Consider the following 26013-nt stretch of genomic DNA (forward strand, 5'->3'; position numbering starts at 1 on the left):
TTACATGAAGAGTTTACCTTCTGTTGGGAGAGAGGAAAAATGTAACTGGGCAGATAGGGAGAAAAATGTTAAAACAAAAAGCTAGAAATAAAATATGGAATAAACCATCTCCTTATCCCACCAACCATTCTGCTTGGTTTTGAACATCTGCTTCAATTCAGATATTTAATGAAATATTTAGCCTGATGCATTGAAGTTCATGACTACTTTTATTGAATGTATTGATTGTAGTATGGCCATTCTCATAGAAAGTCATACACTCTGTAATGTCATTTCAAACAACAGATTGCCCATGTGACAGTGGTCCCATAAGATTATATTGTCTGACAATGTCATAGCCGTCTTAGTCTGTTAAGTCTCCTCTGTGATGTTTGCACAAGGACCAAATCACTTAATGATGCATTTTTCAGAAAATATTCCCATTGTTAACTGACATATGTATGACTCTAGTAGCTTCTGTCTTCACATGAATGAAAGACAGAAATACCAAAGGGCCTCTAACACTGATACCTTCTTCCCACCCCAGTGCCCACAGAGCTGGCAACGTGTACATTTTGAGCAGTGATATGTTGTTGTGTAGAAAGACTCAATTCCCATGGAACGTATTAAATAAAATGCCACAAATGCCACCAAGAGATCTTTAGGCATTTGTATAAATTCTTCTTCAGCATTTTTAACAAGTGATCACCCACCTGTTGGCACGAATCAAGAGGCAGCCTGCTGGGATGGGAATAGGAAGGACAGTAGAATGAATTGGACATAACTTCTTGTGCTTATAAATGAATATATAGCCAGTTTAATGCCACGTTATGTACAACCACAAGAATGGGGTCAAAATTAGAATGGGTTGCATTCCATGTATGTATAATATGTGAAAATATGCCCTATTGTCATGTATATCTAAAAACAACAAATAAAAAAAGAGGCAACCTGCTGTAGATTAGGGAAACTGAGGATTAGAGTACAGATATAGAGTACTATATCTGTACCTATCTGCAGCCACCCCTGCATTCATCTGCAACACAATTATTTTCTCATCTCTCAACTATTGGAGCCCTTCTAATTGTTGCAAACAGCCATAGTAGGCCCTGTAAATAGTTCCCTTTCCTGGATAATGTTCATTAGTTTCCTCAGGATACAATGAAATATCCACTACAATACCATGTGCCTTGTTTCTTCTCACTGTTCTCGCACTACCTTGGCATTCTTCAGTGTTTCCAAGTCCCTCCCAGAACATAGCACCCATCAGACCTTAGCAGTCTTGGGAAGGAATGCAGAATGAAAGAGATAGCACAGATCCTGCCTGGGAAGAGCTCTGTGCCCACATCTGCCTTCACCCTCAGGGTGTGCTGGAAGACAGCACATTGACTTAGGCTGTATAGTTCCACAGGACTCACTATTGCTGATCAATAAACACATGGGATCTTAAATACATTTTCAGTGCTTTCCAAATTTATAGAATATTCCAGTTCTGAAGGGCAGACCTGCTTTGCTCCTCCTGATGCAGCACAGGTATGCCCACAGGGTTGTGTGAGAGGTTTTCAGCCACATCCTGTGTCACCCTTTCAACCAAGAGCTCATGAGTCAATTTCTCAGGAAGAGCTCTGGGAAACCACCGTCACCTTGTATTAAAGCCTTTCATATTTGGATGGATGAATGGAATCTTCCAATTATTGTTGTCTCATTTGATTCAGTATGTTTCATTTCAGTCTATAAAAATATCCTGGAAATGTTAGATACAGGAACAGCTTGATGGATACTACAGAATTCTTGCCCTTGTAGACTCATTTCCACAACTTCATAAGAGGCCTGACTGAAAACACCCTGTTTTTAGCAGTCTAAAAATATGATAAAATTGATAATAATGATGATGACTCTGTTAAAATTGATGATGATGGTGGTGGTGATGGTGACAGTGATGAAATTAGCATACCTGACCTGCTCTGATCCCCAGCTTCCCCACCAGCACAAATACCTGCAAGAGGAAGTAGTAGTTCCTGCTCGTTTTTCAGTGAATCAAGCTTAAGGTCAAAGCCATGCCTTATAAATCATTAAAAATTAAGTTTTTGCAAGTGCTTTTAAGGAGCAAAAAAAATCATATCATGTGCCTAAGCAAGAGGAGAAATACTTGCCACCGTCCCTATGGAAATACTCTGTCAATTACCAAATTATTCCAGTGAAACGAGTCTTATTGTTAGCTCTATCAGATTTCTAACTGATTTTAATTTTTACTTTGGTAACTGAAAATATCATCTTTAAGAAAATTCCCCCTCTCCTAAGAGCCAGAATTTCTGGGGTGCAGTCACTTAAATCACACAAGGGCAGGTAGACAAGGAAAGATTTCTTAGAAAGTTCAAGTGAAAGGGGAACCAGGTAGAAGGTGAGCTTCAGAGTAGTAGTGTGTGAATAGCTTTCTTTTCATTGTTTATGCTGTTCTGTGTATCATGGGACTGCTGATGGAGACCCTTTCCTGTTCACCTCTTTTGGCCAGGAAGGCTCACATTCCAAGGCTCATAAAGAAACAGGGGCCTGGCAGGGAGAAGGAATATCCTACTATAATCAGAGTACATTGTATGTACTTTTCTTCATTTAGAAATAATAATAAAAAGCCAAGTTTCTTCTAAGATAGTCCAGGGGCTTTTCTAAGAGAATTCCCTTATTTGATTTCCTATCAATAAGCCATACCTTCACATTTTTTAAATAGTGATAGAGATTCATTATTTAAGTTTGTCAGAATAATAAAATTTTTGAAATCTTAAATGGCTGCCTCTGAAAACAGCATGTCTAACATTTTTCAAAATCCCTGTAAGTCAAACCAAAGGAGAAGGAAGAGAAGGTTTGCTAATTAGTGATTTTATGAGATGGTCCATAAATGGGCCATTAGCAAAATTCTTACCTCAAAAGAAAAATAAATGGGATGTCTACATCAAGAAACAGTTATTTTTTGGCACATTCCTGAAGTAAAACACTTCTTTGAGTGCTGCCTCCTTATTGCTATGGTGCCAAGATTAGAACACAAACCCAGTGATTTGAGTACCATGGACCTCATCCACAGCAGTACAGAGGCCCTACCCACTAAAGACATAAGATGGGCCTCCATTTTGTTTCAAGAATGAACCAACTGGGCCACTGGGCCAGAAGTGGTCGCAGTCACTAACATTCCTGAAGACAGATGTGGGGAAAAGTCAACCAGACAGGACTTGAGATAGGATGAAACAATTTCAGTAAGTGATTTGTTATGTCGTATAGTAATAGTACCCACTCATTTAATAAAAGGCACCAGAAGCATGCGTAGAAGATACTGAAAGTTGCTGCCTTTGAGTAACATACAACTGAAAGAAAAGAAGTGGTATACAGCTTGAATAAGTTAGTCCTTGCCATGGGTAGATACTTCTCTCTCACTACTGCACAGATGAGGCACATCCCCTGCACACGCCCAAGGCCTTGGCTTGGCCTGGAAATGGTGTTCATCTCTTAGAGTTGCGAGACTTCCTACTTGGCCACTGCTTGGTCAGTTTATAAAATTAGGGAGGTTTAATTAAAATTTTTCAAATCCCAGAGCTTATATCAATCCAAGTTTTCTGATTCTAAATTTTTGGCTCTTTGGAATCTTTCATTGTTACTATTTTTAAAAATTTAAGCCTGGATGTTTATGACCTTTATTACCATTAAAAGAACAAACATTGACTGAATTACATACTGAGACATATTATTATCGTGTTCTAAATATCGCTAGTAAACCTATAGGAAAATTTGGCCATGGTTTTTATGATCCAATCTAGTTCCTTTCATAAAGTATTTGTTGAGCATATAATGAAGAATAAAGAGGATGAATAAGATATGACTTGAGGTTCTTGAAGGAGGGCAGAATATACAAAATGGAGGAATTAGAAACGCACAAAATAATCAAGGAGAGAATTCAGTTTTGATGAGACCATGTGTAGACTCTTTAAAAGATAATGAGTTATATTTCGTACCTTCAAGATTGACTAGAATTTTAAAAGAGATTGATGGAAGAAGGTGACAGCTGAGACTAGGGACTCCAGGTATGCCTTAGTGACTTGCCTACCAGTTGTGGTTTGTGTGGGCCAAGGGGCAGACCCTGGAAGGAGGGCTGGCACCTAAGGTGGTCTCCCATAAACTTGCCCCCATAAACATGAGTAAGCTTGGCCAGACATGGAGGAGATGGGGAGTCACTGGGGGGTGGCTTTTCTACCCTAAAACATTTCCTAGTTCACATCATTTCTTCCCTTATTGCCTATTACCAAGAAAGCTTATGGCATATCTCACCCTAATTAAAACGCTTTTGCACTGAGAGCGTTAATTCAACATTTTAAAACATGTTACAGGGACTGGAAGAATAACTCAGTGTAGAACACGTGCTTAGCATGCTTAAGACCCTGGGTTCAATCCACATACTACAAAAAATGCATGTCAGAAACAAACGAAAACAAAAAAACAAGTATGTTATAGGATCTGTGAGAAATAGGTTTGGGACATATAGCAACCTTCCATGCATAGTTCAGGTCAAAGCTCTGGAAATAACACAGTTCACCTGTCTTATTTTATAAATTCAGAAATCTGTAGGGTTGAAAATACCAAAGTTAGCTCTGAGAAATCAGGTGAGAAACATGAAATGATCCCCAGGTTGGGAAAGGGGTTTCAGTAGAGCCAGGAGGATGAGGGCAGTAAGAAGGATGGAGGGGTGGGCCAGAATGGGGTCTGGGATTCACCCATATTCACCCTTGACCACCATGTGACTTTGAGTAGCTTCCTCTTCTCTAAGCAGCTACAGGCTGGTGGCATCCTTTGTGGAAGACTGTCGTCTGAAATTCTGGGATACACACCCAGCTGGAGCACCCAAAAGTTCTATGCATTGGCTCTTTGATCAGAGGCCAGCTGTTGAGCCAGTTCCTAAGTCCATTTCTCAAGAATAAGTGCAAACCTTCTCTCCACTTTTCCTCCCCACCTTCTGTTTTCATGGTGTAGATGCCAGGTTTGGTTTGCAAGGCCCATGGGAATGTAGTACACTGAACAAGTAGCGATTCTGAGCCACCAGCAACTCCTTCCTGCCCCTCACCCCCAATTCTGAAAGAGAGTTTGCGTTGGGGGGCTTGCAGCTGCCTGGGGAATCCTCAGGCAGGATACACAGGCAGGCGGGGGAGGGTAAATTGGGTGCTGATAACTCATTATGCCAAGAGACGCTAACCTTGCACACAGATAACTCTGCCTCGCTCCTGACCGTTAGAAATGTGTCATTCAAGTGTGAAAATATTTATGCTGTTAGATTTCCCATCATTTCTGTTCTTTCATTCCCTCTCATTTGCATTGGTTACTCATAAATGTAGATCTTTGGTATGATTTATACAACTGCCCCAGGTGTCAATCTGTGAACAGGATCACTGTGCAAGCCGGGTTCTTGGTGCCCCTCATTCTTACATGCTGGGTGTCAATGACTGAGCCACAGGTGGTGACACAGGCATACATGCTAGCACCAAGGAGCAAGCTAAAGTATGCTTTTGTTTGACACATTTACCAGTTTCAAACATGCTTTTAAAACGTGAGCTGTGCTTTCTAGCATAAGGGATTTATGCTTTAACACAATAATTCCAGTTTCATTCAATTCATGCATTCCATCTCTGAATAAAATTGTGGAAACCCACTAATCATGAACTTCGTAAATTTTGACTTGAGGTTACTGAAACATTTAGCACATGTACATTAGATACCCCCCATTTTATGTAGTTTTTATATATGAAGAGTGGTATGTAGACATGATCACTATATATTTATGATACCAGAGGGATAGACTTTATCTTAGTTGGGTTTTTAAATTTAAAAGTCATTTATCTTGATGAGAAGTCATATGTCTTAATAACCTTGATAAACTAAGTTTTGCATGATTACACCTTAAGGTTGAAACACATTTCATTTCATCATTTCCCAGAAGGGGCACTGAATTCACCCATTTCCTGTTTTTAATCTCAGAATGTTCTGTATTTCCTCCATGTCTACTTTCCCGGCAACAGAACCCTGGAAGCAATCGACACCAAACCCTTTTGCCCCTACCTGAGATTTATGCACTCTGCAGACCTTTGCAATCCCATCTACAATGTTTGTACCAAAATGGATCTATGAGGCAAAACTCGCTGTCCCAATCATGTGTGAAATCACTCAGCCAGCGACTGGCAAGCACTTCATTGCAGCAGAAGCCTCAGGAGCCATTCTCATGTTTGGGGCTGTGCCAGGTCTGACATGCAAGTCCTCCTGCTCGCAGGCCACCTCAGCCAGCATCTCTTCTTTAATCTAGTACTTTGGAGGCAGGGAGCATTGCTTAAATCTAAAATTTCTAAACTACTTAAGCCCACCCTTCTTTGTCTGCTTTGTTTCCAATGTACTTTAACCCTTTGAATAGGAAACCTTCCTTAGCCAAGATTTTTTAAAGACTACTCTTTTTTTTTTTTGGGGGGGGGGGGATTTGGTGGTGGTGCTAGGGATTGAATGTAGCCCTGTGCATGCTCAGTAAATGCTTTACCAGTGAGCTACACCCCAGTGCTTTAAAACTGTCTTCAAAATGCTTTATCCTTTTCTTCTTCATTCATGTTTGCTATCGTGAATACTAACTTTGGTGTTACAGGGAGATTATTTGTAGGCACATACTCTATTTTTTTTTTTTTTTTTTTTTCTTTTGGCAGGAGGTGGTAGTCCCGGGATTCAACCCAGGGCCTCCCACATGCTAGGCAAGTGCTCTGCCACCGAGCTACACACTCCCTGCCCTCATTATTCATTTCTTTCTCTTGCCTCCCATGTAGTAGGGCTGTTGGTTTTAGATTTTCCACAGCAGTCCAGTTCTCAAACGTGTTTCTGAGGCCAGGAAATGTACTTGTGTTTGTTAACCCAAAGGTTCTGAGCTGAGGAGGAAAACGTCATTTTGCCTGTGGAAATGACTATACCCTGAACCTCGCTGGCTTTGGGTTTGCATGGCACTTTCGGTCTCTTCCTCTACTTTCTGAGTTGTAACTTCTTACCTGTTGAAAATTAAAATGAGACTCGTTTAGTCAACTTTTCATAACATAAGGGAATATAAACTGGGAATGAGAGCCTCGGGGACTCACCCATGAGTAAGCGTATGAATTGTAGTTCAGGGTTTTTTTTAACTTCTCTTTTGGTCCTTGGCTCAGAGGTCAGTTTTACTTTCTTTCTCATTCTGGACCTGTTGCACTGTTGGACACAGATGGAGGTTTTTAACTTCTGAGTAAGAATAATGTCAGTGGGAGGGGATGACATCAGCTAGTGACAGTGTTGATCTTTTCAAGTATATATGCTTTAAATTTAGCAATTTAAAAGGAGGCCAAAGGACTGACTTCCTCATCCTCTTTGGTCTTTATTCAAATCTTTCCAGTTTAAGCTTTTGTTGTACTCCAGTCACTTACTTGAAACCTCTGAGCTGAAATAGAATATGAACATTTCTTTATCTAAAGTACAAATATGTTTTTATTATTTTTTAGGATTTTATTTTGCTTGGTTCTCCACCTTAACCTATGTTGGCATAATCGGTAACCTAGATTTGAATATTTTGTCATGTCAGAGAGTAAAACTTTCTGTGAATTACATGTAATATATATTTTCCCATCTTGCATATTTTTAAATGTTTTTATATTTTGTTGCCTAAAAATGAAGTATTGTTCATAAGCAAGGTTGTGGCTTCCCACATGGTTATGGCTTAGCTTTTGTGGTAGAATCTCTTCAAGGAAAGTGCTGGAAGCTCCTGGGGCTGCAGGGTGCTCAGTAGGGATGCAGTGCCCAAAGTCCAGGCACAGGACACATTGAGAACATGCACTCCTGCATTAAAAACTTTTGCATTTCTATTTTCAAGGTTTTCAAGGTTTTTAGGATCCTGTTCATTTAAAGGAGATTGAGAGGAAAACAGAGATCTGCCCCTTTCTTGCCATAATGAGCCCTGAGGGAGTGCAGAAAAAGGAGTGGCCCTTTTCCTTCTTGTCTCATCTCCAGCTTGATATCAGGGGTACTTTGATGTTAGCACATGGACTAGCTAACCATCTAGGCAAATATCAAGTGACATAGGTGACCCTAGCTACATAATCTGTGACACCACCATCCAGGTGCAGGTGATGGGTATTACAGGTGAGTGTATTACAGGTGAGGGTATTACCAGGTGACAGGTAATACAGGTAAGGACATCCAAGTGACACAGATGATGCATATAAGGATATCTTGGTGACATCGGAGAGAACATTCAAGTGATACAGGTGACACAGATGAGGACATCCAGGTGACAGAGGGAAGAGCATTTATGCCACAACAGTTAGCTCCCAGGTGAACTCAGGAGGTCTCTTGGACCCCCAGAGACTATGAGGGGCATCCCAATGGCCAGCGGCCTAGTGGATACTGCTTTTGCTTCAGGGTAAATTTTTATCTATTTTCTTTTTATTTAAGGGAATCCCTTTTCCATGAATCTCTAAATTTACTGTGAGTCACTTTTATTTATTAAACTGTATCAACAAGCCTCTTACATACTTCTCCCCAAGAATATTACATTTCCCAGAGCCTCAGGCCTGTTTCTGCAGAGCAGACTCTGTTGTCCCAGAAGCTTCCCACTACCAGCACCTCTGTTAACAGGAAGGAGACCCCCGCCTGCTGGGTCCCAGCATGCCGAGACCCTTGCTACAGAGAAGGCAGAATCTGCCTGACATCTGTCTATAGGCACTGACTTGTGGGTTCTGTTGTGTTCATAACTAACATGGGATTTATGAAACTCACATTTGCAAAAAGAAAAAAAAATACACCAACATTTGCCTTGTGTGTTTCTAGTGTATCTTAAGCAATTCTCCCTGGCATGGAAGGAATCAGTGATTCTCCCAGCCTGACATGGAACCATGCAGAGCTAGTTCATTTGAAAGATGATTCTGAGGTACAAGGGAAGAGAATAAAGAGAGAGCCACTGCAAAGGTTGTCCATTGGTTATTGCTGCCAGTGCCAGGCGTCTGTCCCACCAGGATCCTCTGCACAGTGCCATGGTATCTTGGAATCAGTGGCATGGTGAAGGTGCATCTGTGTGAACTGAGCCCTCCTGGCAGCCTCAGAACCTCAGGGAAAAAAAGCAAATGACATCTGGGTGAGAGCACTAGGTTTCCTCTCCTGAGTATGGGCTAAGAAGTGCCAGAAAAGCTGGGGACACAACACTCCAGTAGCTGTCTTTTTACAGTATACTCTTCTTAGCTAGAGGAAAAAAAAAAAAAAAAAAAGTTTGGAGATGAGAAACTTTTGGGCCAAAACTGAGGGGGGAAAAGAATAGGCCAAAATTTTAGAGACTTGGATCTTTCCTTACCCTCTGTAGCATTGCCACTAGTATTGATAAAGAATTTGAAGAGTGCTCTAGCTTGCAGACCCTGCAGTCACAGTGTTTCCCTGAGAGTGGGACAGAGACTCCTTAGGAACTGGCACAGAGTCAGCATCCCCCTGGGTTTAATAGGTGCCTCTAGAGTGCATTTAAATTTATCTCAGCAGGAAAATTGATGTTTAGGGTTTTAGTGGCATGCATGGCCTGCTGCAGCATTTCACTTCAATGTCAAAAATGTTGTGATGAGTAAGAACAATATGTGATCCAACAATATGTGACGTCAAACATGACGTCCAGAGCATCTGCGCCAGGAGCACTCCCATCAGGAGTAATCCAGTGGGGAGGATGTCCCTCTGGGCAACCCCATTCCATCAGGTTCCATAGGAGAATCTTAACTAGCCTCCTCCAGTCTCCAGGGAAAGGACAGAATCCAGACTCTTCTCACTCACAGGGACAGGGACCTGTATGGTGACAGACTCAGTGACCTAGTGAAGGATTGCGATAGGGGAGTGTCCTGTATAAGGAGCATTCAGGGCACCAGTGAGCACAGGAGAGTCCTCTCCTCCAAGAGCGTGCCCACCCCGCAGGCCCAGATGTCCACTGAACACTGTGTGCATTGGTGGCAAACTGAGGGGCCATGGTCAAAGCTTCTGTCCAAATCAGTTCACAGTCTCTCTTGGTTTTAAATTCATTGCAAAGTTTGAAGTGATGGTTTGCAAAAACATGTATAGTAAATAGAAAGAAACAATCCTCAGAAAGTACTCCTTGCATTTTAAGTCCCCACAACTCATCAGCAGTTTCCTATCAGAACAATAGTAGTCCTTGGGGTGGCTCCTGTTTCTCTCGGAAAGTAAGAAAGAGGGACGTCGGTGCCTCAACTTCAAAATCTGCACTGCTAGGGGAACCTTCCGTCCACATCCAGGGGCCTCCCTGGCGGGCCTCTGCCTGCTCCTGCCATGTGCCCGTGAAAACCCTAGATAAGGATTTTTTTCTAAACAACCTCCAAGCTCCTCTGGTGGGGGGCTTTGACTCAGAGCTCTGTGCCGGTTATCTCCACAAACAGAAAATGCCACAGACAAACGGGTTCATTTGCTATTTTGTTCTTATTTTTCCAGGCTTTTCTCTCCTTTTCTGTTCCCTTCCTTTAAAAAAATGATATTTAGAGGTCCCTAAATGTGTTTTATCTACCTAAATATACTTAAGCTTTCTGTTCTATTAGTCCATTTTCTTAATCTCAGCCCCCAAATTTGATTTTTTATTATGATGTTAAGAAAGTTTTTCTATGTTTTTACTCTGGCTTTTTGAAATATAAGAGAGGAAGAAAAGAAAAACCAGAATGGCCTCTATTAGAATTATCAGGAATTTTGAACTTTCAGGATCTAGTATCGTTTAGGGGCAGATGTTGTAAGTCACACTTGGGTCAGACCGCCCAGCTAGCTGGATTAAAGCAGGCTCACTACTCTCCCTGTGAGACTAAGAACTAAGAGCTCAGTCTTAAACGTTTGATTTAGGTACAAGAAAGATTCTGTGTTTGTATGAGTACATGTCTCTGTGTATCTGCATGTCTAAGTGAGAGCATGTTTGTTGTGGTATGAAAGAATGCATGTATCCTTGTAGCTGAATGAGTGGGGGTGTGTGCCTCTGTGTGTTTGTGCATCAGTGTGTGATTGAGTACATGTGTTTCTGTATTTGTGTGTGTCTGTGAGTCTGTGGTTGAGAATGTGTATGCCTCTGTGTGAGTTAGTATGTGTGTGTTAGTGTGTATCTGTTTCATCTAAGTGTATGAGAGTGTATCCATATATAATTGACTATGTGTATGTGTATGTCTTTGAAGAGTGAGTGAAGATATGTGCATCTGTGTGTTTGTATCTGTATGTATGCCCACGTGTGTTTCTGTGTTCACATGTATCTGTGTGTTTGCATGTCTGTGCATGTCTCTGTGATTGTGAGTGAAGATGTGTGTGTCTTTGTGGTTACATCTGTCTTTATGTGTGTCTGTTTGTGTTTCTCACAGTCTGTGTTTGTGTCTGTGTGATTGAATGTATCTGTATATAATTGTATGTCTGTGAGTGCCTGTGTCTGTATGTATTTGTGTGTGTTCATGTGTATCTGTGTGTTGTGTGTGTCTGTGTGTGCACACTCACTGCTGAGCCACTGAATGCAATTCCTTGCTCTTACTTCCCTTTCTGTCACTTCTCCATAATTCTTCACATTTCGGTTGGGCTGGTGTCTTGGGTGGCTTCCTCTTTTCCTGCATTCCTATATTTCATTATTCGCCCTTGTTCCTCTTCTTGGGCTCTTACAATACAGCCAGGAGGATGTGGAAACCCAGTTACAATATGACACACGGCACAGTGTCACAATCGCTGTCCATGGGCCTACCTCCCGGGGACGATGCATCTGGATGAGGCGGGAGAGGTGGGGAGGCAGGACAGAATGGAGAAGTGGGGCTCTGGAAGCTCAGGGTCTCCTGCTGGCTGGTGGCATTTCTCTGAAGCAGAGTGACCCTTGAGTGGGTGGAATGTGTGCTTTTGCCTTAGAGGATGGGGCCCTTTCTCTTGGCACCTCATGATCCTGCTTTTCCCTCAAACCACTTGCTGGCTCCTAACTTCCCTCTTTCTGTTTGTAGGGTGTCACCATTGGTCATAGTGTCCCCTCCCCTCAGGCTTCTCCATCCATAAGACTAATCCCTAAGCCAGTTACCACATGACCGCTGGGCAGTCACCTCAGATGGTCCCCCTTGCCTGGGATGTCATGTCAGCTCCAGAGGTTCTAGGATCAGACCCAGCCTGCCATCTTTCCTACATCCCAGATCACTGTCCCCACAACTCTCCGAGCTGGTGAAGGACCACCCCACCATGTCTGTGGTTGGCCCTGCCCTGGCCTGCATTTTGGCTTTCTGGAATTCCCTCTTCCTGCTCTACATGTTGAATGTCCTCCTTCTGGGAAGCTAAACACTATGTGACTTCTAACACCCCTCCCACCACCTGTGGGCACACATTGACCTCTAAAGAATCTGGGCCCATAATGTTCTGGTACATTCTTCTCCTTGTGTTCCTAGACTGAAAACTCCCTGGTGCAGGGACTATGTTTTCCCTTTATGATTTCTCTGGTGACTCCTTTGGGGCTTTATGTGTGCACATGTGGAGTACCTGAGGTGGACATGGCTCCTCCAGCAGTACCTTAAATGACCTCTTCAAAGGCCTTCATTTCATAATGCATGAGCTGCTAAGAGGGCAAGGTTTATGAGTCAGTTCAGGGCTTAGAAGAGAGGGAGTAAATGAGGGAAGAAGAAGTGGCCTATGGAGCCCTGTCAACTTGGGCTCTGATCCTTTCTTGTCGTTTCTTACCTGGTCACTTTGGGCAGCTCAACCACCTCTGTGAGTCTTATTTCTCCCATTGATAAAGTGGGAGGAATATTTCCTTACAGGGATGTTTCAAGGATTAGAAAAAAGAGAATGTACAGGACATATTTAACGGAGGACCTTCACACAGAAAGCTCACAGGCTCCTATGGGGACAGCTGGGTGAAAGCCAGCAGCCTTCACTTAGACATTACATGCCTAATGCTTCCCATTTTAAAATGGGAAGAATATATGATGTAAATTGGTCATTTCCATACATTTCCCAATAAAGTGTTATTGAATCATGAGACTAGAAAGATGGGAAAGAAAGGGAGAAACTACCTACTTCAAAGAAATGCTACTGATATGAAGGACAGGGCATTTTGAGGCACTGTAATCCTAAGAAACAGCTGGTACCTACTGGGGAAAATAATGTGGCATTTGAAGGTTTTTCCCAAGAGATGTGATATTTTGACAGAAGTGCCAGGAAGCCAGAGGTTTCTGAGTAATAAGCTAAGCTCAGAAGAAGGTGGTGGGTGGGGCTCGGTCAGGAGAAAGGGTGGCAGAGGCAGATGTCTTTGTGTCCCTATAGTTGTATGGAGTCGTGAGACTGGCTTTTCATGGGGTTTCACATGTGAGGAAGCTGAGGCTTGGTGATGTCATGTGACTCTCTCAGGTCCAAGAGCCACTGGGAAGCAGAGGAAGGGCCTGGAACAAATCCATTTCAACAGTACTGCCAGTGGCTAGAGGAGTCCAGTCAAGCCAGTGCTAATCAGTGACACCTGGAGGCTTTATTCTCATGGTCAAATGCAAGAACATATGCTCAGCATTTGTAAAACACAATGCTAAAATTGAGAAACAATGGGGAGAGGGGGAAGAAAGGTGAAGAAAGAGAGAAGGAAAAGGAAAAAGAAATGAAGAAAAAGGGAGAAAAGAGAAAAGCTTTAAACAGTTCCTTATGAGAAGAGCTATGAAATGCAAAGTCTTTTGAGTTTATTTTACCAAAATTAGCAGTAAGTTAACACTGAAGGCTGAATGGCTTGAAGTCCCCACATCCTTTGCCTTAGGTCTTCTCGCTCTGACTTGATTGTCACAGTACAGAATTCTGCCCCAAGTCGCAGTCCCTTGACCAGAAATCTCCACCTGAATGTGTCCTGATTAAGAAATGGAAGGAGCTGGTTGTCGTGGCACATGCCTATCATCGCAGCAGCTCAGGAGGCTGAGGCAGGAGGATCACAAGTTCAAATCCAGCCTCAACCTCTAGATAAAATACAGATAGGGCTGGGGATGTGGCTTAGTGGCTGAGTGCCCTTGAGTTCAATCCCTGATACCCTAATACCAAAAAAAAAAAAAAAAAAAAAAAAAGAAAAGGAAGGAGTACAAACTTTACTGCACTTTCATAGTAAGATAGAGGGCCAGTTTGACTCCTGAGCATTTTCTGTTACTTCCTGTCCCCAGAGCTGGGATTCAGGGAAATGTGTCCCATAGTGATGTGGAGTTGACCTGGTGCTCGGAACATCAGGGTTCACATAACTTGTCTGCATTGCTGCCTTCCTTAATGGAAAATCCCTGTAATGGGCCCTCCACCACTGATGCTACTTTACTGAATTACCTTGGTAAATTTATGTGGAGGGAGAGCAATCTCAGTGTGCCACACACCAGCTCACATGCACACCCTGCATAAACACATATGGCCACTCCTGTACACATGCCTGTGTGTGCTAGTTTACCAGACCATATGCATCCACCCCAACCTTTGTGTGATAGTCCCAGCCACAACTCCCAGACTTGCTCCCCTCCAAAGATAACCAGCTCAGTCACAGACATGCCAAACTGTCTTATACTGTCCACTCCACTCTACCCACGGGCTCACAACCTAAGCTGGAGCCTGAGAAACAGGCCTCATGGGAGGAGCAGAGGAAGAAGTGGCTAAGACCCGAATGAGTCTTCATCGCCCTCTGCAGTGTGTTAAAGCCATTGGAGGCCAGCCTTATTCACAAGGGCTCCTTTTCCTTAAAGACCATCACTCACCCGAAAACCCACACTGTGCAGTACCACACCTGTGGGCATGGGCCATGCAGCCATTGAGCCATCCTTCCTCTCCCTCCTCCTCCTCTGCTGAGTCACCCTTTGCTTGGAATTCTGACAGGGACCCGTTGGGCTTCTGGAAGGGAGGGACGGCAGAGGATCCACCCTCTGTGTGTCCTGGGGGAGATTACTTTATCTCTGGCCTCCCTGAAGCAGAGCCTGGGCTTCTGGAATCTTAGGCTGACACAGAGCCAGTGCTGGGTATGGGAGGGAATGGCTGTGAGTGTTGGCAGAGGCTTCAGAGGAGCCGGGCCACTTGATGTCCTTGTCACTTGACTGCTTCAGGGGCCAAAGGCAACAAAATTGGGTTTATTCCTCAGCCTTCTCTTTGCATGTGTGCACTCATTTTAGATCAGGAGTGATATATCCTATAACTCATTGATGTGTTGATCATATTTCAGGAAGTCAGGTCAAGTTTAACAGTCAACTTATTTCTTTCTGCCTTCAGTCCTTGGTTTTGCCAAACTAAGAGCCACATCTAACCCATGTAAGCAGATGTATCAGCCAAAGCACATCCCAGGCAGTGGATGAAGGTCTCACTCTGTGGCCCATGCCACAGTTTCCCTGACTGACAGATGAGCTCTGCAACTCATGTTCCTGTCTCGTGTCTGTCTTCTCCTGTGGCTCCACATCACACATGAACACCACCATCCATTGGCCATGCAGAGGGAACCTCTGCTGTCTGTGGTCTGACCTTCTAGGGCTCAAATATTGGAAAGAGAAGCACAGAGTTCTGCTGGCCACAGAAACATTCTAGCAGTTTCTGTTGCCTGTCCTCACAGTCTGGGCTATGGTGTGCAACTGTTATTTACTAGGATCTCCCTACTTTATCATGTTGGCCTGTGTGATCAGTGGAAATGTCCCTCACTGGGATAAAATTTGAAATGAAAAATTAGTTCAAATATAATTTTTTTACTTAGATCTGGGACCTCACTTTTTCTCCCTCCTGGAAGTGTGTGAGGGGGTGTCTTATGAGTATTCCTCTCCCCATCTTCCAGTAAGCCAGAACGTTCCATTTCCTTCTCAGTTTTTAGAGCTTGACCAAAGTTCCCTCACTGTTTTTGTTATTCTTTTCCCCTTTTCTCTTTTTTCACATGGTTCTCCTGAAATGACGGGACTTGGAGGTGGTGTTTAGAAACTTCATTGATGTAACTCAAATGAAAACAAGTAAATATGATTTTTACTAAAAAGGTAATAGTTCTTTTAGAAAATAGCAAGAATATAATATTCAAAAATATCCCCAAGGTTTCTTTTAAACCTGTTGAATTCACCCCGCTGTAGGGTGATTCTAAGGTGGTCTGAGACACAGACTTGGCTGACATGAACTATACATAAGACGTTGAGAGGGCACACCACACTCTAAGAACCTACAAAGAAACCAAATGGCCCCAAAATGACTATTAATATCTCATCCAATAATTGGAACCAAAATTTTTGCACCTGCTCTTACCTTAATTGTACTCTCTAGAAAAGTCTTTGTGCACATCTCCCTTTCTAACCCAAGAGTTTACCAATCAGAGCTTTTTCTAGCCAAATTAGTTTACTATGACAACCTAATATTGTGTTAATTAAATGTAAACAACAGTAGGACAGGTGGACTCAGTTAAGCCACTTTGAGAGTCATCTTCCATTGACTTCTGTATGTGATCTGCTCTGGAAGACAGATCTGTCACCTGATTCTAGGAATAAAGCAAAATGACTTTGACCATCATTGGCAGATCCTACTTGGAGCAACCACAGCTGTCTTTCAACCTGACTGTCAGCTTGAAACACCATCAGAGCAAGTGAGGTGCTTAGGAAAGTGAAATTGGCCACATCCCAGATAGAGCGGGTCAGTGCCAGGGGCAATGGGAGTCAAAGGGGTAGCTGAACATACTTAGCATTGAAAGAGACATGAAGTGTCCCCCGAGGTCCTTGGTCTTCACTCCTTCACTTTTGGTGGACTGCAGAACATGCTCCCTACTGTTGTTCCCACTTGAGAAACTTGTTGAATGTTAGTTGGGTGTAGCTAATGACGTGGAGACTTTGTTAAGAAGAAGATAAGGTGTTATCTGTTCACGGCTTTCTACTAAGCAGGTAGTTACAGTGCCATTGTCCCTATGGTGCCTGCTGAAGAGCAGGGACCTTATGAATGTTACCATGAATCTTCCCACAGACCTGCCAAACCAGATATGATTATTTCCATTTGGTGAATGAGGAAAGTGAGGCTCTGAGTAGTTACCACTTGACCAAGTTCACACAGCAAATGGGAGGCAGTGTCAGTGTCAAGCTGTCCTCTGACCCTGACTGACACTCATGCCTCTTCCATTGCCCAGCCACCTTTCTTCCATGTGTTGATGGGCACTGTTGTTACCTAGTAATTTTTGACTGTCCAGATTCAGAATTAGAAATAATATGTGGACACATACCAAAGGATGCCAGAGGACCTATTCAAACAGAGAGCCAGTCCACATGGGCTGCAATAACATACAACATCAAATAATGGCAAGAATGATTATCCTTGTTGATAACTTGGTCTAAGGGCACCATGTTTCCTGGGAACTGCACTAAGTAACCACCATGAGAAATCAAATGCTTTCTGCCATATATTTCTGAAAATGTTCAATTTCTATAGTTTTTATCAGAAAGTAATAGAAGTTTGTTAACAGCCTGTATAGAGCAGCCTGTCTGTGCTGGGCCTTCTGCCCGAAAGCAAGTGGGAAGAGAAGAGGCCATATACTATGTTCATAACCATTATCTGGGCACAGAATTAGGCTGGGGACATCTAACTTCCAGAGCTAGGCATTCATCCCAGAGAGGCTCAAATGGAGACAGCAAGGCCATAGCAGGTCCAGTTTCTGAAGAGGCTTCCCAAGGTTAGAGCATGAGGCAGGCCCCGTAGAGTTCACCTTCCTGTGAGGGTGGCAGATATGAGGAGCCAGGCAAGAGGGCAAACAAGATTTGAAGGAGCGAAGATCTGAACATCATTGTCCAGGACCCAGAGAGTTGCTCAGACCAAGAAGACACATTCAAATTATGGCTCAAGGTTAGCTTTGAAATAAGTGTGTGTATAGTCATGGACAAATGGAAACTGCAGGGTATTTGCAGAGAAGATGCAGTGTGTGAGGAGACTTTTCTCTAAGAGAGATTCATTGTCATTGCTTGCCAGCTGGGGAGGGATTTTCAACCTAGGGCTAGAGATTTTGTCTCATCATAACAGTGGAAATAATGGGAGTTAGATATGACTCCGTAAGTGCATGTTAAGGATGATTATCTTAGTCCACTGGGCAGGATAGATGGCAGAGGAACCTGAAAGCAAGAGCCTGGGCAGGATAGATGGCAGAGGAACCTGAAAGCAAGAGCCCCATGATGCACACATGTACCAGCCACATGCTGAATGGTGGGCAGGAAACACAGGCAGGAGATGATGTGGGGGCTGCAGTCTTGACTGAGCAATGTCAGTGGCTTTGTGGATATGCTGGAATGGGATGGAATTGGAGAATAGTAAGGGAGACATCTTCAAAGAACTGAGATAATTTGACTATGGAAGGTGAGGGTGGAGGTGAAACCCATGTGTGTAAGAATAGAAAGAATCCAGATCAAACTCACTAGCTCATGTGGGGATGTAGGAAGGAAGCTGGGTCTGGGAAGAGGATGCATTTGGAGTGGGGTGTTGCCGTTCTGGAGCCTGGAGGGATGAAAGAGCAATAAACAAGATGAAGCCCAGGTGGCTTCCGCCATCAGAGCCCCTGGGCATCGTTCTTCTTGCCTTCTGTTTCAAACTTCTGCCTACCTCTGACTGGAAGGTACTTCGCTGGGGACATGCAGATCATAGGACCCCATGACCCATCTGCAGAGCACATCCTTAAAGTTTGATCAGAAGGAGCTAGTGGATTGGCAAGAAGAGAAGAGAGTAGTTATAACTGCTTCACCCTGCAGCTAGGAGAGTGGTGGAGAAAGGGCAGCAGAAAAGTCAGTCATTATAGGTGTGAGATCTCACATCAATACCTCACAGCTCTTTGTCAATAAACTTGACATTGATATTGTTTGTATGTTAGCTGCCTCTTCTACAAAGCTGAAAGGGCAATACCTTCCATGAGTGAGCAGTGAGCAGATGTTAGCTAGCTAGGAGAAAACCCACCCATTTGTGAGATGTCTAGGTATGGAAGAATTTTAATAGCCTCTGGCTTTGGCCCCTACTCAGGATATAACCAGTACTCAAGCATCAACATTCCCAAGCATTCTGTGGGGCACCTGATTCCCTTCTTGCCTTTCCTATGCTGCCCCACTCCTGTGGCTCTCTTGGTAGTTGAGCCACAGGGTTAGGCTGTCCTTCCTTAAGTGCTAGAGCTATAGGCATTGCCAAGGTCATTGCAAACAATATGTAGGCAAGTTCACGAAAGACTAATGACTTGCTTATAACTGACAGGTTAATGCAAGTTAAAGAATACACATAAACATAAAGCTAAAGCATAGTTCTAAATTCTCCTAAAAACAAACCTAAATAATTTACCTTCACTAGAAAATTGTCACTGTCCTTAAACTTGAAAGTGGAGCAGCTTTCCTTCCTCTTGTTTTGAAAATCTCAAGTATGTTTTAGCATCTCTAGGTGAAACAGTAGGGGGAGTTTATAATAATATACACAGGTAAATGCAAACTGAAATGTTGTGGGCATGTCCTCTCTTTTATTTTTTCTGTACTGTTAATCAATTTGGCAATCTGAATAGGATTCGGAATCCAAGATGTTCACAGCATTCTATATGAAAATCTTCACAAGACTTTTGGGAATAGAAATTCCCACCAAATGAGTTAAATTTGTTCTTGATAAGAAAAATGTATTTCATGAAATGTAGAAGGCTTGGGAAAAGCTCTCAATGCATTTTGTTATCTGTACCCTTTTATAAAACAATGGCTTGGAATTCAGGGTGGAATTTACTAAAGAAATGAGAAACAGGCTGAGAGTGAATCACCGAATGACTTCCAGGATCCCACCCCCAGTGATCGATTCTCCGATGAGCCAGAGGTTGGACTGTATGATGAACCCTAGACTTAGGGGTAGAGCGAAGCCACCTCTGCAGAGCTCTCCAAAGGAGCAATGAGCAGATTCTTATGACCTGTTTCACAGCTTGCCAGAAGCAACATGGGAATATTGCCAGAGAGTGCAGCCAGCTCATGGAACATGGGGCACTCTTAGTGATCGCTGGGTATGTGCCTCTTGTGTCTTTGTTCTGGCCCCTTCCTGAATGAGCAGTGAGGAATACAGCCTTAGTTTTGAGGTCCACCCAGTAAGTAGAGCAGGGGAGGCCATTTTGGCCACACCCTTTACGTTATTGGTTGGCAGTCTCTTCCTTGTTTGAGAGACTATTGGTAAGTGCACTGTTCCTCCTGTATGCCCGTGTACAGATGAGTGTACTTGCACGCTCCTGGGTGCACACTTGTGTGTATTTAGTAACTTACATACTTTCCAGTGCCTCTTGAGCATCACAGACACAGCTTCCCCAAAAGCTCTGCCACCCAAGGAAGAATGTGATTTGGATGCTGATTGTCAGATACTAACTAGGTATGGTCTTAAATTTGCATGTTTACATGTGAACCACCGGGATGGAAAATTCTAGAAACTTACTTTGACCCCTCCCCCAGATTCCTTGCCAGCAAAACAGTGATGGTACCTATCTTATGGCACAATGGACAGGATTCAAGATCGTTTATGGAATATGCTTTATAAGCATCTGACATTCATAAAGCTCTGATTGATTGGCCACCACAAGACACTGGAGTTAGCTTAGAGTTTTGCTGTTTGCATCATTACCCGTCCATGTAGAATAGCATGCACTTCTTTTTCTGAATACAGAAGGTTGTATGCATGAACGTGGCTGGTGCTTGAGCAGGAGTGCATTCTTCTCAATTCACCTTTATTGTGCAGAAGTAGAAAAACTTGATAGTTATATTTTAGTTTTAAGGAATTAAATATTTAAGATAAAAATTAGCAGGCTAGGCAAAGAACAGATTCTTTTGGAAAGTGATTAACACTTAATGTCTAGCGATGCTTTGTCATACTCTTTATATTAAATGATAATGTACATAATGGAAAGCATTCTGACAAGATTGTATATTTCCAGGCTTATATTTGGATTACCCAATACTGCACAAGTCTACATTTTCTAATGATAAGGCAAATGCTGGACAAATTGTATGTAGTTCTAATCTCTTAGTTCCCTTACTCCTTTTACCAGTGAACATGAATAATACTTCCCCACTGCAGTTACTATCAGTATACATACAGCAGGTGGCTGAGGTATAGCTGTATATAGCCAGAGAACTAGGTTAGGAAGTTAACTTTCCATATATAAGCACCATATCTGAACTGTCTTCAGTACCGGAAGCATGTCTGTGTCATGTCATTAAAGCAGAGTTTTATACTGTTTTGCCTGTTATCATATCTCTGTCTTAAAAAGGTAACACCCTTTAAAACACATTTGCCTTCTCTCCCATTATTTAAGATGACAGATGTCCCCACTCCCCAGACACAGAATAACTGAAATTGAAGAGTTTACATAAACATTTGGAGCTCAGTGAAAATGACAAGAATAGCAAAGGTGATAATAAAATTGGCATTATAGTATTTGCTATTTGAAGGCATCAGTACATCCATATCTGGCAAATCAATTTAGGAGACCTCTGTTTGATGGAATGCATGATGCTGATGTCATCCATAAGATTTAGACAATCAGGGAACAAAATAAATAGATGATGAGCAAGGGTTTAAAAGTAATTAAGCCGGGCACTCCAAGAAGGTTTGAAAGTGTCTCTCCAACTGCAATTGCCCATGATCTCCATATTTTATAAAGTTTTTCATGGGGTAAAAGGAAGGGTCTGTGTTCAGGTAAGTTTAGAAAACACTAGAGTTTGATAAATAGGTTTATTTTCCTGAAGGTCACTTTGGAATTCTCTCTGCTTATTCAACACTTTATTGAACAGAGTTAATCTAGCAGCTGCATTGTGCACAAACTCTGGTAATCACTGGAATATGACTCTTGGAGAGAAAACCTTGTGTGCATGTGTAGTTGTGCATGTGTACACACACCCGCATGCCCATGTGCAGAACCTGCCAAGTCTTAGGAAATAGGAACCCGCTGGAAACAGCCTTGTGATGCAGTTAGAACCTGAACGTTTGAGGTGGTGATACCATGAGAGCAGCCGCTAAGGAATACCCACAGAAATTTGTAGCTCATTTTGGAAGTAGGGAAAAACAACAGTTTTTCCCCACCCAATGTATTACATGGAAATTTTTTTTTTTATTTTCTATGAATACTTTCTAAAAGAAAGCTGAATAAAGAACATATGTAATGAAATTCACCCATGAAGAAAGCATACAGCTTTTGTGAAGGTACATGGTCTCCCAGGAGATGCTGGGATGAGGCGGAGATCTTGGACCAACACTGCTGAAAGTTTGCTCACAGTTCTGGAATGTTTTAGGTTCTGCCTCTAAGATGTTGAACTCCTCAGAACTTGCTCCAAAGCACCCTTTGTGCTGTAATGCCGTGAGTTCAGACTCTTAGGGAGTGATGTCCCATCTGAGTGATGCTTTTCTGTTACTGGAGGGTCAACAATAGATTTTTTAGGTACCCAGTTGTCTGAGCATGCTTTTTAAAATAATGCTATCTTGAACTCTTACTGTATCACTAACAGTATTACAATCCTGCTTCTTTTTGCCTTTTTTTTTTTTTTTTTTATTGCAGTTCCATATGGGGCTGATGGCTTTAGGGATTTTCATGCAATAATTCCCAAATCTTTCTCTCGTAAGTATATGTTTTGCTTCTAGAAATGGAAACATACTCATTTCATACTCAGTTTCCATCATGTAAATACCATGAATTGCATGTTATATCATCAACATTTTCCTTTACATTTGAAAAAAGATGAGATATGTTAAATGTTTACTATTCTATCCATTAAACATCTACCATCAAGGACATCACTTAAACAATGAAATGCATGAGTGGGATGTAGATAGTTGAGATATGTGCTATTGAGCATGCTAGTGAGCCAAAGTAAGGAGAGGATAAGGATAATACTGATGGGATTGTTGCTCATCAATACCATTGAACAGTTTTGTGGTTAATTTTGTGATTATCTCCTTTCTATCAGGGGCAATGATAAAATGGTCATTCTTTTTCTTTCACTATCAAATGTTTTCAAGATAATTTTTACAATTTTGTGGGACAGGAGAAACCTACTCTTCTCCTCTTGCTGTGGAGTATTAATTTCAGAACTGAGAAAGAAGAAATCACAGGCTTCCAGGCCATTCTCTGAGGTGCCTCACCGTGTAAACCAGCACAGGGTTTGCACGTGGTATGGGTGGGACATTCTCTGATCAAAGCTGTTAAACCAGAAGCAGATGTTAATTTCATTTTTCTTTTCTGATAAATGATAAATGTATTTGGCCCTTGCCTTACAGGAGTATTTTAAAGAATAGAGAATGTTTATTTTAAAACATGCACAGTGATCTTAATATGAAAGTATTACCAGTTGGTAACCCTCTTAGGACGTCAATCTTTAGATTCCATATTAGTAAATAGTATAAAACAACATTAGAAAACAGGTTGTGCTTGTTAATATTGTTTGGTGGTTTTATGTTTTGTTTTTTGATTTTTATTTTTTCAGTGCTTAGGATTATACATAGGGACTTGAGTGTGCTGGGTAAACACTATACCAATCCAGGCCCATCTGGTTGATGTAGTAATAGTTATAAAAATAGTCTCATATAGAAGAGGTGTCAGTAACAGTTAAAGAAATGTTTTCGACACTCTGGTTAACAAAGCTATTTGGTACCCAAAGAGATATAGCAGTATCAATCTAAGTATACTTTTGCTCACAAACTAGATTGACAACTTTTACAATGTATAAAAGTTTATAGAAATCTTTCTCTGATATTCCTTTGATTCAACTTCAGAACAGTAGCTTGATATTTATTTCTGAGATATATGTGTATATATGCCTGTTTGTATATGTGAATATCTGTATGTACTTATATGAACATCTAAAAATTAAGGTTCCAGGACATGAAAATCATATTAATTTGAGATGAACAATATTGTTGAAATGTTTCAAGACATCTCATGCACTGAAGAATAGGGTAATGCCAGGTGTGGTGACACATGTCTGTAATGCCAGCAGCTCAGGAGGCTGACACAGGAGAATCGTGAGTTCAAAGCCAGTCTCAGTAACTTAGAGAGGTCCTAAGCAACTCAGTGAGACCCTATCTCTAAATAAAATACAAAAAAGGACTGGGGATGTAGCTGAGCGATTGTCACTGAGTTCAATTCCTGGTACAAAAAAAAAGTAAGATAACACATTCTAACACGTTTTCATTAAGTCTGAGAAAGGGTAGTCCCCAGAATATTGTAACATTACAGTAGATCTTTTGACAAACTTTCAGGATGCAAAAATTGCTGCATGTGAATATATATGATTTACAAAGCTTTCATGAGTCATGATATGTATTTTGATACTTTCTGTCTATATATTTATGCAAATGTGTTCATAATGTATTAGTATGAATTCCCTTCTCCCCCTAACATCTCCAAATTGCAAATATCCTCCTTTGCACCATTGGCTGGTTAACCTTGATGAGGCCCCCACCCAACAGCAACCAAACTGTTCTGGGTCAATATCGCCACCTTGTGGTCATAATGGAGAATTGTCCTCCTTTTCCTTCAGCACCTAATTTCTTCTTTCTTGAAATGAAAATACCATCTCTGACCTCCTCCACTATGTTATTCCAGTTTATGTCCTAAATTCTTGAGGTGTACATATATATGCTTGAAACTCATTCTTTTTTGTATTCTTTTCCAATTTTCTCTCTTTTTTCTGTTTTCTCTCTCCCTGACTTTATTCTATTTGAAGGCCTAAAACATCAAGTAAAGAAGAGTAGTTCAAATAATGCACCTTGACAAGATAAAAATCTTACATTTTAAATAATGTTATAATAAATTGTTCTGTTAACGTTTAAAATACTTAAAAATTTCATAAATCTTTAGGGTAACACAAAAACATATGTATGTATATACATGAGTATATTCTTCATCTCAAATTTCATTCAATTACCATGGATAATTTCAAGGTAAACCTTAAATATTTTTATTCCATTTGATTTTTACTTGGTAGTCACTAGTGGAGCAAGGATAGTTTTCTCTCCCATTTTTTTTATTTAAAATTTTGTACATTTCAAGCTCCTTGACTGAACTTACATTGGAGTGATGATTTCAGAATGTCTTTCCAATGGCAAAATTCTTTCTTAGTAGCAAAATATACTTTTCCAGTAAATATAAAGACACATTCTAAAAAGGAAAGGAGAACGAAGAAGAAATACAACCTCTTTGTGAGGTGGGGCTGCCCAGTGTACATTACACCTATGCATTAAAAAATGTTTAATTATTCACAAGTGAACATAATGCTTGGCAGTGGATCCAGGCCCCTGGGCTTCTATTGACCTCAGAGTTCCTTGGAGTCTCCAGATTCCTCAGTGCAGCTTGCTATCTGCTAAGGACCATGTCACATGCAGCACTGAGAGCCTCTCTTACAACTGTGGGGTTACCAATAACATAGAAGGCCTCTAAAATACATGACAATAGGATTTTAATTTTTTCTAATTTTAAAGAGTATCTGGGAAGTCAAAATAGCTTTTGACTAAGAGCTTGCAAATACTGTTAATATAAGCCATGTTTGTTGAATAATAAAATTGGGCCCATGCCCATTATTCCCTCAGTCAGTGTAAGAGCTCAAGCTGGCTCAAGCCAGAGCATTCAGGGAAAGAAATGCACAAGTCCCTATTTCATGTTCTATATTTAATCAACTCAATTGATATTCTAAGTGTGGAGTAGGGTTGGAGTTTACAAAATATTTATAAGGATATTCCCTATATTCAGAGAGAGTGTAGCACTATGTTGAAACAGTACCACCCTAAGCAGTTCTACACAGAGGCCTTCACTTTCACGAAGGCCTCTTTAAGTGAACAGAAATCTCTTGATCTCGTCATCATAGCAAACATGCTGTTTACATTTATCCACAATGATGTGAGGGCCTGTCCCACCTATTTAGAGAAAATTCACACACAGCTTAGATCTGGTATGCCCTGTGCCGAGAGTGTTATCTGGTGGCTTCTCACAGATCCCCCTGTCCCCTGCTCATCCCTCTCTCTCAGACCATACAGACTTTCCAGTCCTAGCATGACCCAGAACTT

At 41.7% G+C, this 26013-nt stretch overlaps 1 protein-coding gene across 23 annotated transcripts in view; it reads left to right on the forward strand.

Moving 5' to 3' along the window:
- IKZF1 (IKAROS family zinc finger 1) overlaps window positions 1-26013 on the forward strand; it is a 95434-nt gene that overhangs the window by 37530 nt on the left and 31891 nt on the right. For 12 of the 23 annotated variants that reach the window (XM_079150312.1, XM_079150308.1, XM_079150303.1 and 9 more), the window contains one exon: window positions 22511-22570. The exons of the other annotated variants lie outside the window; for them this stretch is intronic. In XM_079150312.1, coding sequence (XP_079006438.1) covers window positions 22511-22570 — 60 coding nt within the window. The remainder of the gene's footprint in view (window positions 1-22510; window positions 22571-26013) is intronic. 23 annotated transcript variants of the gene reach the window in all.

This window comes from Sciurus vulgaris (assembly GCF_902686455.1).
Source record: "Sciurus vulgaris genome assembly, chromosome: 8".
NCBI classification, from domain to species: Eukaryota; Metazoa; Chordata; class Mammalia; order Rodentia; family Sciuridae; genus Sciurus; species Sciurus vulgaris.